Source organism: Gorilla gorilla, chromosome 3 (genome assembly GCF_029281585.2).
Source record: "Gorilla gorilla gorilla isolate KB3781 chromosome 3, NHGRI_mGorGor1-v2.1_pri, whole genome shotgun sequence".
Lineage (NCBI taxonomy): Eukaryota > Metazoa > Chordata > Mammalia > Primates > Hominidae > Gorilla > Gorilla gorilla.
This window is the reverse complement of record NC_073227.2, coordinates 190,073,596-190,087,904: the sequence shown is the minus strand read 5'-3', so window position 1 is coordinate 190,087,904 and position 14,309 is coordinate 190,073,596. Positions and strand designations below refer to the sequence as shown.

General features: G+C 40.4%; 1 protein-coding gene across 1 annotated transcript in view; it reads left to right on the top strand.

Annotated features, from left to right (window-relative positions):
* Nucleotides 1–14,309, top strand: part of SH3RF1 (SH3 domain containing ring finger 1) — a 176,507-nt gene that overhangs the window by 133,755 nt on the left and 28,443 nt on the right. The window contains exons 5-6 of the mRNA XM_004040605.4: nucleotides 327–629; nucleotides 6,784–6,894. Coding sequence (XP_004040653.1) covers nucleotides 327–629; nucleotides 6,784–6,894 — 414 coding nt within the window. The remainder of the gene's footprint in view (nucleotides 1–326; nucleotides 630–6,783; nucleotides 6,895–14,309) is intronic.

The window sequence follows — 14,309 nt, the reverse complement described above, 5'->3', positions numbered from 1 at the left end:
TCACAGTGAGCTGAAATAAATTTTCATTTGTTATTGGCAAGTTTTAAAATCAGACATTATGGAAATTCTTAAGAAAATTGTCTTTTACTCTTTCAGTCTTGCAATGGAATTGTTTATTCTTGATTTAATATCTACCTGTGATATAGATACAATGAAGTCCCAATATTGAGAGAAGAGATATCTCACATGGGAAAAACAGACACTGCATAGGCAAACTTTAAAGTAGTGACTTTAAATTTTGCATGAAATCATGTTGGAAATAAACCTCAGGGAATTCTTAGGAATTGTTTAACCTTATTGTGTTGGTTTGTTCATTGCTTTTGCAGTTTAACTCGGCTGCTAAGCAGCTGATAGAATGGGATAAGCCTCCTGTGCCAGGAGTTGATGCTGGAGAATGTTCCTCGGCAGCAGCCCAGAGCAGCACTGCCCCAAAGCACTCCGACACCAAGAAGAACACCAAAAAGCGGCACTCCTTCACTTCCCTCACTATGGCCAACAAGTCCTCCCAGGCATCCCAGAACCGCCACTCCATGGAGATCAGCCCCCCCGTCCTCATCAGCTCCAGCAACCCCACTGCTGCTGCACGGATCAGCGAGCTGTCTGGGCTCTCCTGCAGTGCCCCTTCTCAGGTAAATCCTCAAACAAGTGTTATATAAAAAGAGCTCACCCACAAAAGGATCAACTTACAAACATGTTTGCTCACTGGCTGACAAACATTGCTTATTTTGAACTTCTGAAGATAGTAGCTTTTCTGGGAAGCAAAACCTGTCTTCATTTTGTAAGTGGAAAAATGGAGAAGGGAAAGCTAACTTGAGTGTATCAACCCAGAACTAACTACTCTGTCATTTTCAAAGGAAAGATCAGAACTTATAAGATGAGTTACATAATACTTACCAGTTTCACCAAGCAATCACTCAGCCTTACAGAACTTTCTCACAGTACTGCTTTGGGAGATCTTGCCAACTAAAACTTTATCTCCACCCAGATTTAAGATGCTATAGTCCAAACTCGTGACGTTTGTAGTTGCTTGTATCTATGTAACTTACCTTAATATGTAGGCTTCCCAGAATTATAGAGAAAAAAGAGAAAAAGAGCAAGGACAGAAAGAAGCATTTAATTTAAATTAGAAATTGACCTCACACTTTCTAAGCTCATTAGTTCATTACAACTTTGGACTGGTATGTAAAAAATAGCCACGCATTATTCTTAGGTTTATAAAAATACATGGGATGACTGGGGCATTCATTCATTCATTCATTCATTCATTTGGCAGACATTTATTGAGCACTTTACTATTAGACCCTTCTAGGCACTGTGTATACCATGATATATAAAATATAGCAATTTGCTGTGTTAGGCTTTAATTCTGCACTACAAAAAGAACCTAATTATAACCCTGCCCAAGCCACGGGGCTGCTATCATTATCCACTTAGGTGATGGCTGTATTTTGCTCAACTTAAAGGTCAGAGAATCTAGTTCAAAGCTGCCTGTCACAAGCAGAAGGAATTTCTTTCAAGTCTCATGTTTCATCTTGAAAATTCATGCAGATTTTACATTCTGCTCCACCATATAGCTATGGTGGGTTTTTTTTTCTTTAAACATTAAAATGAAATTATGTCCCCTTAAAGAAAAAGAAAGAAATACCAGTCCTGGTCCTCAAAGAGTTTACATTCTAGTAAGTGCCTATTTTGGACCACAGAATGAAAATGTAAAATACAGTTTTTGATATCCCTTGCCATTTTTTTCTCAGCCTCATGTTTGTTTGTTTGTTTTTAATAGAGATGGGGTCTCACCTTGTTGCCCAGGCTGGTAACAAGCTCTTGGCCTCAAGTGAACATCCTACCTGGGCCTCCCAAAGTGCTGGGATTACAAGTATGAGCCACAGCCTCAGCCTCATTTATTTGACCCTGCTCCTTTAGATTTATACTGCGTGTTTCAAGTTAAATGCATTCACTTTCTGAATGGGATTGTGGGATTGTTGTTTTGTGGCATTTTTAGGTGGTAGGGCCATGAAACTCTTATTGAGAAATAAAGACACGCACAACGCACAACTAGAACATGAGTGCAGTGAAGGCAAGGGTCTTTGTTTTGTACACTGATTATATTCTAAATGGCAGACATAAGACATACAGAAAGCACTCAACATGTATTTGTTGGATGAATGAGTCACTTGAAAAATGGGTAGAGAGGGGAACCATGTCGTTTTACATGTAACTAATCATATCCGTGTGAGAAAAAGACATGGATCATAGATCAGAGTAGGAAGGGCAAAGTGAGGTTAATCCAGAAAGGTTCAGAACTAAAGATTTTTGAGTAAGGTTCTGAAGGAGGGAGCTAGTGAAGATGGCCACTCACTAAGAGAAAATGGAATCATTTTGATTCTGTGCTTTTTATCTTGGGACCTAGCAACATTTGCACAATGATGTTGTCTTGAAATAAAAGACAAGCTTCTGCCAAGAATAGTGACAGCTCAGAATGGGAATAGCTTTAAGAGAGTGGACAATAATCTTTTGGCATTAGAGAAAATGAAAAGAGAAAAGAAGATATACTGAGCATTTTCATCTTTTGCAGAGAGCTCAGCATTCAGGTGTGAGCATGCCTGACGTTACCACACCAGAGCTGGGAATGAAGACTATAAAAGTAGAGCTATTTTTGTTTTGGTTCAAGTAGCTTAGGAAACAAGGCTCTTTCTGTGTTCCATTAAAAGTTTCCCCTTCAACCATTCCACCCCTCCTTCCATATTCCAGTTCGTTCTGTTTTCAGTGGCAGAGTGTTGCCTCAGGGAGAAGTTATTTCTAGAAGAGGCTGGGAGGTGTTTGAAGTGCTGCCTGGTTTCTCCAGCCGAGGTTTACAGAAAACACTACTTATCTAGGGCACTGTGTACATTGGAGGGCACCCCAGGCCACAATAGAGCATTGAGCATGTGTAGCATTTGTGACGTGCAAAAACTCTTCCAACCATGGAGATCAGTGCGTATGGGGAAATGGCTCATGTAAGACCATTTAAAACAGGACTCGCCTTTTCCCCTGCCCAGCAAAGGGCCTGGCTGTAGATTTAACTGAGACCCTTTGCTGAATCTGTTCCCTGCTATTGACCTGATTGCTGTCTTCCTTTTCCTTACACATGTTAACCTTTGCCTACAATTTCCTTTCCTTTTCTTTTCTTTTTTTTTTGAGATGGAGTCTCACTCTGTCACCAAGGCTAGAGTGCAGTGGCACTGTCTGCTCACTGCAACCTCTGTCTCCTGGGTTCAAGCAATTCTCCTGCCTCAGCCTCCCAAGTAGCTGGGATTACAGGCGCCACCACCACACCCGGCTAGTTTTTATATTTTTAGTAGAGATGGGGTTTCACCATGTTGGCCAGGCTGGTCTCGAACTCCTGACCTCAGGTGATCCACCTACTTCAGCCTCCCCAAGTTCTGGGATTACAGGTGTGAGCCACCATGCACAACCTCTTTTTTTTTCTTTTTTTGAGATGGAGTTTTGCTGTTGTCTCCCAGGCTGGAGTGCAATGGCACAATCTTGGCTCACTGCAACCTTCGCCTCCCAGGTTCAAGCAATTCTCCTGCCTCAGCCTCCCGAGTAGCTGGGATTACAGGTGTGCGCCACCACACCCGTCTAATTTTTGTAGTTTTTTAGTATAGTTAGGATTAAGTTTGGCTGAATTGATTAGAAAATTGAAAGTAAGGGGCTTAAAAATGTTAGTATTCATTTTTATCTCATCCCAATGAAATCTAGATATAGGCAGTTGGGTGCTGGCGTAATAGCACCACAAAGTTATTAGGGACCTCGGCACCTTCCAGCTCCTGTCTACACCATATGAGTGGGTCCTTATGCCCTTGTTTCTATATGGCAATTAGAGATGTCACTGTCACGTCCAAATTGCTGGCAGCTGGAAGGTGAAAGGGACAAGAAGGAAGCCAAAGGGCTTGCTTGCTATTATATTTAGTGACTATTGAGTGATGGCTGAACTTTCAAATACATAAATTGGAAGATTACTTATAGGCAGTGCTTTCCAGGTGGTCGCCAGATCAGATAGATGTTCATGAGTGTCTGTGACTGTGACACGAGTGTCTGTAAAAGCACATGGTGGTACAAGCAGCCAAGATGTTTTGTCTCCCCCTCTGACCACACTTAGGATATTTTTTGGCCTCCAGAGGAGTGATTCATAATATTCAGTGTTTCTATGGCATCTTTGTATTCAGTGGCCTCAGGGAAAGCAAGAAACCCCCACCCCCACCTCCTTTTTGCTTACCCCAACTCTTCCCCACTTTACTTAGCCTTTCTGGTAGAACTAATTTTTGCAGTTCCATGAGAAAAGGGTAAGCCCAGCAGAAACTCAGGTTGTCCCTATTCAGGGCATTTATTCTAGACATACTCACCCTTCAGACTGGTTTACTTCTACTTCTTGTCCTTCTGCGTTTAGTCATTCTTTGGTGACTTTGTCTCTTCCTTTGCTGCAGTGCTAGGAAAGCCCTGTATTGAAGGGGTACTTGCAGGATTCTCCATGTCAGTGCTTCCCTGAAGTGCCTGTGATGGCAGACACCTTAGGTAGCCTCTGGTCCACCTGCTTACAGGGGCCTAGAGACATGAAGGGACTTATCCCAAAACCATGAGGTCATTAACAGCTAATTATTCTGTCTCCCACTCTGGGCTTTTAGAGAAATGTCAATCAATAATGATATCTTTCTCAGATATGTATAGGGTCAGGCCCAGGAAGTTGTATTTTGGTAAGTTTTTTCCTGCCCCAAGGGTTCCTTGATAATAATGTCTGCTCCCAGTGGAGGGTGTCCATGCACTTGGCGTTTTGAACAAAGAATTGGACAAAACATACAAAGCAAGGAAAGAATGAAGCAACAAAAGCAGAGATTTGTTAAAAATGAAAGTACATGCCAGTGTGGGAGCAGCCCGAGCAGCGGCTCAAGGGCCCTGGATACAGAGTCTTCTCAGGCCCAAATACTCTCTAGAGGTTTCCCATTGGCCACTTGGTATTCACCACATGTAAATGAAGTGCTGGCCCACAATCAGTAGTTGGGGAAAGCAACCAGAGGCTAAAGTGAAGTTAACAGAGTTGCATTTCTATGCAAACGAAGACTTGGCCCACAATCAATGGTTGAGGACAGCAACCAATCAGAGGCTGAAGTGAAGTTACAAAGTTATACTCCTATGCAAATGGCTGATTGGTTACAAAAAGCAGCCAGTCAGAGGTACTTTCAGTTTCCCACCTGCGGTTCAGAAAAGGTGGGGGTTTGCAAAGTAGCCTTTGGTCCATTTGTTACTTAGGCGTGGAAAGTTAAGGTTTTCTTTTCAGTTTAGTTCTGGGAAGTCAGCGTGAAACAGCCTTAGGTTCCCTGCCTTCAGACCCTATTCTCCTGCCTCATGTCCACTTTGAATCCAGTGTGCTTCCCGTTAGAAATAGGTTGGAAATAGACTTTGGTTCACAGGAAAAATAGAAAATGAGGGTTTGGAGTTCAAGACCAGCCTGCTCAATATAGTGAGACTCTGTCTAATAAGAAGTGCGACATAGTGAGACCCTGTCTAATAAAAAATAATGAGGAGAAGAAGAAAAGAAAGAAACTGGGTTTGGGGAGAAACTCTTTTTAGTGCCACCCCCTGGATCTACTTAGTTTCAAACTTTAGTTCAATCAATATATAGACTAATAGATACAGATGAATTTTAAAAGATTGCAGATTCCGTGTATAGCATAGATTTATTTGTGAAAATAAATTACATGCCGTGATGCTGATTATGCCTGGCTTTGGTCGGGCCTACCCCGGTGGGAAACTGAAAGTTTCCATTAGGTCCTCTGGGAACTAACCTCTGAGCTTTTCTTTGTCCTGACAATCTTTTTTTCAATGTGTGGGAACTGAGAAAACTATGTTTGGGATTACATTTTTATTATAAAACCTAGCATTTTGGGTGGGTTATTGTTTTCTTAGGGAGGCAGGTACCAGCCAACCACATTGCTTCTATTCACACTGGAGGGGAAGAAACACTTCCATTTGTGCAGGAACCCATCCCCCTACTTCTGTAGCTTCTAGTAACACCACTGCATTCTGCAGTTGGACCTGCTATGCAACCTGAGTGAAATTGATCGAGTAACTTAACACAGGCAATGAAATGACCTGAATAACTCAATTTCTTTCTTGTAAATTAATCTTGGGTTGTATCATGGATAAGACACCTTTGAAAACAACTAATTTGGCTTGACATTGTTCCTTTAAAGATTTTATAAGTAATTGCCCACTCTAAGCATGTCTAGGCAGCTGCATTTTAATTATGCATCCCCACCGAAAGGTAGAAGTCATGAAAAATGATCCTGAAAATAGCAAAATACCTGAAGAATTTCACATAGATTTAACGTATTGATAGACAGGTGAGTGTTCAGCCACTACCCACCTTAACAGGATCTTCAGGGAAATTGTTAGGAGGCTAGTTGAGCACCAGGCTGACCATTGGAAGGCCAGTTTGATTCATGGTGGCATACAAAATGAGGCAATGTGTTACCGTGAAAGCCAATGGCAGTTGCATTCTGTAGGTAAGACACTGTCGTGACCTGTATTTATCACATCACTCCCCAGCATCTAGTAAAATGCCTGGCTCAAATTAGGTCACTGGTAAATTTGGGTTGAGCAGACTAAAAGGGATTCTACCTTCCCCAAATAACAGAAAGTACAGATTTTTTTTTTTTTTTAATGTGACTTGCCTTTCTAAGGTTTAGCCAGTATATTCTGTTGTATTAAACATAGTCTTCTTTTTAATAACTTTTCTTTTCTCGGCAGGTTCATATAAGTACCACCGGGTTAATTGTGACCCCGCCCCCAAGCAGCCCAGTGACAACTGGCCCCTCGTTTACTTTCCCATCAGATGTTCCCTACCAAGCTGCCCTTGGAGTGAGTATAGTTTCTCCCATTTTTATTTCTTTTTTAGGTCTTTAGTCATGTTAATCTGGCACACTCCACCTCCTAACACCTGCAGCGTATGTTCATACTTGTTAGGTGAGGTGGGTCTCTATCTTTCATCTATTATCTCTGTTAATCTTAACAAAACATTAGAAAGTCCCTTGCCTGCATCCTGCAAAATTTTTAACAGTGAGGATCAGTGGCCTGAAGCTATTAGAAGAACTCAAAAATACATTTAATTTTCATTAAAGTTCAACCTGATTTTCTGAAGCTTAACCTTTATTTCTTTTGAGTTTCTAGATCCTGCTTATTCCTTATAAAGACACATTTATGGAAATACTAAGGAAACAGGTCCTGAAGGTGAATGGTTTACTTTGAGTCACATGGCAGATCGATACCAAATCTCTACATTAAAGATTCATTCTTTAATTTCTTGTCTTATGTCCATATGGTCTGTAGCTGTGGCTATTTAAAGGCACGTTCAGTCTTGGAAGGCCCCCTTAGATTATGTTGATTTCCCTTCTGAAAACATAACATCCTACAGATAGAGTCTAAACGGCTAATTGCTTAAAAACATCGAAATGGGAAAATAATAGGGAGAATTAGGGTAGCCAGGAGATACAGATACAAAGAAGAGGGCCATTCTGGAAAGAAAATTAAAAGGGAAGCAACAAGCAAATGCAACCTTCAGTAGTAGAGAAAGACTGTTGTTTAAGACCTTGTTTCCTAAAATTGTAAGCAAGGAACTAGCAGTTGTGAGACATCTCTCATCCAGGCCAAAGCTTTGGCTTATATTTTCTATTTGCTCCAGTGCTGAGTTGAATTACGATAGAAAAGATCATTAAATTAGATTGCCCTAGTACCTACACCATTGCATCACCCTGCCTGCCGACAGTCGTAAGTTGTGCTGTTTGCAGAGAATACCATTGGTGTGTCCTGATGATGGGGGTGCAGGCCTGCGGTGAAACAGTCAGGGTTTGAAGCCCAGCTCTGCCATTTATTTGTTATATGACCATGGAAAAGGTACTCTGCCTCTTTAAGCCTCAGTATCCCTAGCCATAAAATAAGTATCTACTTCACAGAGTTAGATCATAGAAAGGGATGAACATTATTGATCTCCTTTTTGGGCTCGGTTGAGGGCTGTTGCAAGTTGGGCCTGGTTCACTTTGTTACAGTTTTCTTTGCTGTCTGTACCAGGGAATAGGGAGGCTTCTAAGCAGCTGGTTTGTTTTTAGGTTGTGGGTTTTATACATGTTGTAAAGATTTTATTTTCCTCTGCTAGAGTGCTTAAGGGCCAGATTTGTAGCCCCTCCAGCAAAGACTCCACAACATAATTAGTCAAAATGTTGGCTCCGGCTAGTTTTATTGTTCTCATTTTCCATTTGCCTTGTTTTTCCTATTTGTTATTTATTTTGTCTTGATACATCTATAAATAATTGAAAACTGATTTAGAAACAAGGTGGGATGTAAATAAATGTAGAGTTATTACCTAGCTTGACTTAGGCTTTTGAAAACTTTTTAGAGTTAAGCATGTTCTTGTATTTAAATGGAAGTTAATAATGTTGTAGCTAGAGGTTAAAGGTGTTTTTTGTTTGTTTGTTTTTTTATTTTCGTTTTTAATGTTTCCTGAACAGTTACAACTTTCTTGATAGTACAGCTGCTTGGCGAAGGAGAAGATGCCTGGATTCATCTGGGGAGAAGATGAATTTCAGTTAACTTTTAGTGAAATTTGGTTTCCCTGAGATTCTATTAGCCCTGGATATTTGACCAGAGCCAAGTTCCTTAACCATCATGACCTCTCATCTCCAGGGGAGACTCTCTCCTTTCCTTCCCACTCACAGTACATGTACACAATGAGTTGATATTTTCATTTCCAGACGACTGCCTTGCATGATAAAATTCTAACTTGATTTCTTAAGGGAAAGAAAAGGACTTAACTTTTCAGATAATAGAAAATTTAATTACAGGTTAAGCATCTCAAATCTGAAATCCAAAATGCTCCCAAATCTGAAACATTTTGAGTGCAAACATGAAGCTCAAAGGAAGTGCTCATTGGAGCATTTCGGATTTCAGATTTTTGGATTTGGGATGCTTAACTGGTGAAGTAAATATTTTAAAATCTAAAAAAATTCAAAATCCGAGACACTTCTGGTCACAAGCATTTGGATAAGGGATATTCAACCTGTAGTGGGAAAAGACATAAGGCTGGCTTAATTTTAGCTCTTGTGGGCTGAAAATTATACAATGTAGTAAATGGCCAGTTGCTCTTACCTGGAGGCTCACTCTGAGGCAAATCAATGGGACAGGTCACAAGAGAACATGGATATACAAAAATTAGTTTACATTCAGCCATTTTATTTTAGGATTATATAAGAAAACCTGCATGTTAAGCAAGAGGAAGGTTGATTAAACAGTATGTCTACTGTGCCAGTTTCATTTGATGAAAAACTAATTATAAACAAACCTGTCTGTCATCCCAGGAGATGTCTAGATCTCAGAGTGCCTGGTAGGTTGGCAGAAATGTGTTAGATGTAATATGTCAGGTTTAAGTGGAAAATCTCAGTAGCAGGAGCCCTCTGCATCTTATATTAATTGTGTCAAGCATTCTATTTAAAATTCGAAATGGTTCCAAAGACTGTGAGTACTATTACAGCAATGGCACACAGCTTGGTAGAAAAGAAGGCAGGCTTCTCATGGTATAGATTTATAGTTAATAAATGCCACCAGTAGAATAAAAAATGAAAATTATTTCCAATGCTTTTTTTCATGAATTGAGATTTTTAAATCTTTTATGCAGAATGAAGTTATAAACATTGTCCCGTACATTTCACATGTAACAGTTAAAATTTTAAATATCCAACATTATGAGCAATACTGGTATTACATGTATCTAATTCAGACATCAAACTATTAATAGTAGTGATTTTTTAAAAATCTCTTTGTAGGGGAGGAGGTTGAAGATCTTAGTCTCGTATCTTCTGCATAATGGCAGAAGGCCTTTTAAAACAAGTGATGAATAATCCCCGATCCTCTGGACCAGCCAAGAGATGGTTAACTGCAAGGTATTATAAGGTAGTCAGGTCAATAAAGGTAAATACCACTCATGGCCAATTTATAAACAGATTGCATTCCAAATTTTAAAATTTTAGTCTGGGTGTGATGGCCCATGCCTATAATCCCAGCACTTTGGGAGCCTGAGGTAGGAGGATCACTTGAGGCCAGGAGTTTGAGACCAGCATGGGCAACATAGAAAGACCCTGTCTCTACAAAAAAAAAATTTTTTTTTAATTAGCTGGGCATGGTGGTGCATGCCTGTAGTCCCGGCGACTCGGGAGGCTGAGGCAGGAGGATCACTTGAGCCCAGGAGGTTGAGACTGCAGTAAACCATGATTGTGCCACTGCACTCCAGCCAGGACTAGATGCTGTTCCTAAAAAAAACAAAAATAAAAATAATAAAAATTTTATACACATACATGTGTATTTAAACAAAGTTGAATGTCAGATTCTCAGAATAGCCAATATGTAGCCATGGTGGAGGCTAAGCAGAACTTACTGTTGTTGGTGGGTTCAGGGAATTGGAAGTAGAGAATGAGGCTGCCAACCTTGGTAGTTTGAAAGTTAGAAGTAGAGCCTTTGGAATTGGCAGGAGATCTAAAAATCAGGGTGAAGAGTAGGATATGGTCAGAACTTTCATAGCAGCAACAGGAAAGGATTCTAGCATCTCGGGAACTGAGACCTCTTATTCCATACCATATTGTTCTAAGAAGGGGATAGAAGCACATAGTGTATTTTCATTCATGAAATGCTCATTGAGGATCTGTTATCTTCTAGCTGCAAAGCTAGGTGCCACCAATACAAAGACGGGTGAGACAGTCCCTGACTTCACAATCTCATTAATCGTAGCAATAGCTTCTATTTATTGAGCTTCTACTGTGTTCCAGGGCACTGGGAAAGACAATTTACATAAATTATTTCTAATTATTAACTCCATCTCTCAGGTTGGTATAGTGAAACATAGAGACCTTACGGAATTTACAGAGTCACTTAACTGATATACACATCTCTCTTGTTTCTTGTAGATCAAATGTGGAACAATAAATTTATAATTTATGCATGTAGATGGTAATGCTGCTGAACTTGGTAACACTGTTGACCAATTTCAACAGGCATCTCCACGTAGTAGCTTGAACCATTCCCTCATCAACCAGTATTCATGCATCTGAGTTCAGTACACGCAAGGACTGTTCAGACATGTTGATATGTAGGGTTGAAAGTGGGCTGAATGGAAATCAGACATTTAGAAAGAAATAGTGGTAGATTAGAGAATATTAATGATATTTGCCCAAGGGACCCAGAAAGGCTTAGTCTATCTTGCCAGTCACTTTTCTACCCTGGGAGTGTGTGAGGGAGATGCACACATAAGAGACAATTAGAAAGGAAATGAACCCTTTATTTTCAGTTGAACTTGTGTCCAAAGCTCCAATGCAAAGCACTTTACTGGTAAGCTGGCCTGTAGCCCTTGGCCCAAGTTTGAGACGTACTGGACCATTTCCCCTCTCTTTAGCCAGATCCTAAGATCTAATCACTACCTGGGCGGGTTGCATGAAAGGGCAAGCAGAGGGGAGAGTGCCAGAAGGGAGAAGTTTCACACCCATATACTTGAACTTTTCACTCACAGTGTCACTAGCATTGTGGCCTGCCAGTGTTCTGAAATGCTGCCCACTCAGAGAGAAGACACTTCTTCCCTGGGTGCTCACTCTAGCAAAGGAAGGAAGTCGAAGACTGCCCCAAGAGGCTGAGCCAGGGTTGGAATCTATGTTTTTTTGACCCCAAAGGCCATGCTCCTTCAGTGATGTAACACTGTCTCTTCTTTCAAGATCACTGGGTCAGGAGAAGAGAACCTGGACATGGCAAAATATGACCATTTCCCATTAGCACACCACTCTTAAGTCCTAGTTTTGGTGAGCAGAATATTGTTAACAAAATGTGAATTTTGTGTCATTTTCTAGAAGGTCCATAGCTGTTTTTTGCCTGTAGTAGAGAGTGTATACTTGGCCTCTGGTGCCTGGGCTGGCCTGGACTACGAAATAATAAGCAGGACTCCAGGTCACCTCCGGGTGAATGAAAGGCTACGTGTGGTTTTACTCTGTGGAAATATCAGGTCTTGCAGGACAGCAAACTGCCTGAAGCACAATACACAGTGGATTACCTTTTGAACTTCCACATCACCAGATTATTTTGGTTTAGGTTGTTTATAAAGCAACCCACAAAATTTCCTAGTCTGTCACAGCTCTGGAGTCACCAGAACCCTATCATTTTACCAACCCCACAGGGGCAAGCAACATCTAGGAATCTGATTTTAATCAGAGTTTCTTGATCTTCATCTGTTTGCTCACATACACACAAATTTACACATGCAAACATGCATGCACTGGGAAAAGATCTGCCCAATTTTATTAAACCATTTATGTTTCAGCCACAGAAAGTGAGAGAGAACTCTTTTCTGTCAGGAAGAACCTTTGGGATCTTTCAGAATATCCTCTTTGATGCCATATCTTAATGTCTAACTCTCACTGTTTGCAAAAGTAATGTACATGAAACATTTAGCTTAGTGTATTTTGTGACAAGAAGTGATTTTATATTTTATTACAAAATTTTATTTATATTACAAAAGATGACATGTTTTTATCAGGTGCATAGATGATTTTTGTCTTTTTCTTTTTAGGTCAAATTAGTACAGCCTCTGTTTTAATAAAGTTAAGCTATAATAGATGATTTTAATTTCTGTTTGAGCACATGCCATTAGTTTTCTGCCTTTCCACAGCCACACTGTTTTGAGATTGAGCTTAGAAAGATTTAAATGGAAATCAGTGAAGTGGTAATTTTACAGTTTCTCCATATATTACTCTATATACAGTGTAGACCGATTATCTCACCTGTCAAACTGCTGATGCATTATTATCCATGAACTGTGTCCAGGTCACATTTGCTGTGACCAGGATTATCTTTATCTCTGCTTTGTCACTGGAAAGAAGCCTAACAGGATAAATGCTTGCCCTTCTCCTGGTTAAAGGTTTTGGAGGCTCAAGCCTCAGTACATGCAAATTCCAGAGCTATAACAAATCTTTTTTTTTTTTTTTTTGAGACGGAGTCTTGCTCTGTCACCCCGGTTGGAGTGCAGTGGCGCGATCTTGGCTCACTGCAAGCTCCGCCTCCCGGGTTCACGCCATTCTCCTGCCTCAGCCTCCCGAGTAGCTGGGACTACTGGCACCCGCCATCATACCCGGCTAATTTTTTTGTATTTTTAGTAGAGATGGGGTTTCACCGTGTTAGCCAAAATGGTCTCGATCTCCTGACCTCGTGATCCGCCCGCCTTAGCCTCCCAAAGTGCTGGGATTACAGGCGTGAGCCACTGCGCCTGGCGAGTTATAACAAATCTTAATGCTGCCATATTTTGAATTGAGAATGTGAGCCACATTTTCCTGACGTTCCAACTTTTTGAGCTAACCTCTGCCTTCTCCTGGTTTGCACTTTGTAAGTGGCTCTGCACCTCATTTGTTTCTGCACTAAATGTTCTGCAACCACTTTAGCTACAGTGTGGGAAAAATCTTTATTGAAAGTCGCTTTAACAAAAAATTAAACATAACGCATCGAATAGTTACAGCGTACGTCTAGAAATTTGAAATTTTTTTCCACTCAGTTCGTTATGTTTCTGGGACTGCGTATGTCTATATTAACAGCCAGATGTATTATAGTGAATGGTGATGAAATTCAAATTTTTATTCCAAAAAACAGAAATAAGATGACTGGTATAAGCTCTGTTTAGAAATCATTGGATCTTTATTTTGTTAATATGCTGACATATAGAAGCCATTTACACTTAACTAGGTAAATTCTTTAGTCTTCTTATTTCTCCTTTGACTTAGTTTTTACATCTAGTGGTTCAAAGATCTGGAGAGGACGAGGTAGGGGTTCAGGCAGTCTTTGTGTGCCTGTTTTCCCAAGAGTTTCAGTATACAGACCCTAAAGAATTATCTGGGTTTATAGATCAGAAGGTAACAATTGCTCCATTGATTTTCAAAAGGCATGGAATCCTGTAGGCAGAACCCCATTAGGCTGTGCCCATAAAGGAACCAGCAGCTTTTCACTGGTGTACTTGTTAAAGATTACTAGCCTCGATAGTACCAAATTTCAAAAGCTGGCAAAGTTAAGAAAAGAATAAGCAAAAGTAGCAACAATGGTCCAGTGACTGTGGCTTACTATTGTTTGGGCTTTTTGTAGACCAGGCATCAAAGGAAATTTTCTTCTGTAGGAATGATTTGAGATATAGTACAGCTACATTGTGTGTTGTGTTTAAGTTTCAGATTACAGAAACAATCACAAATTAATTCCTAGCAAGCAGCATG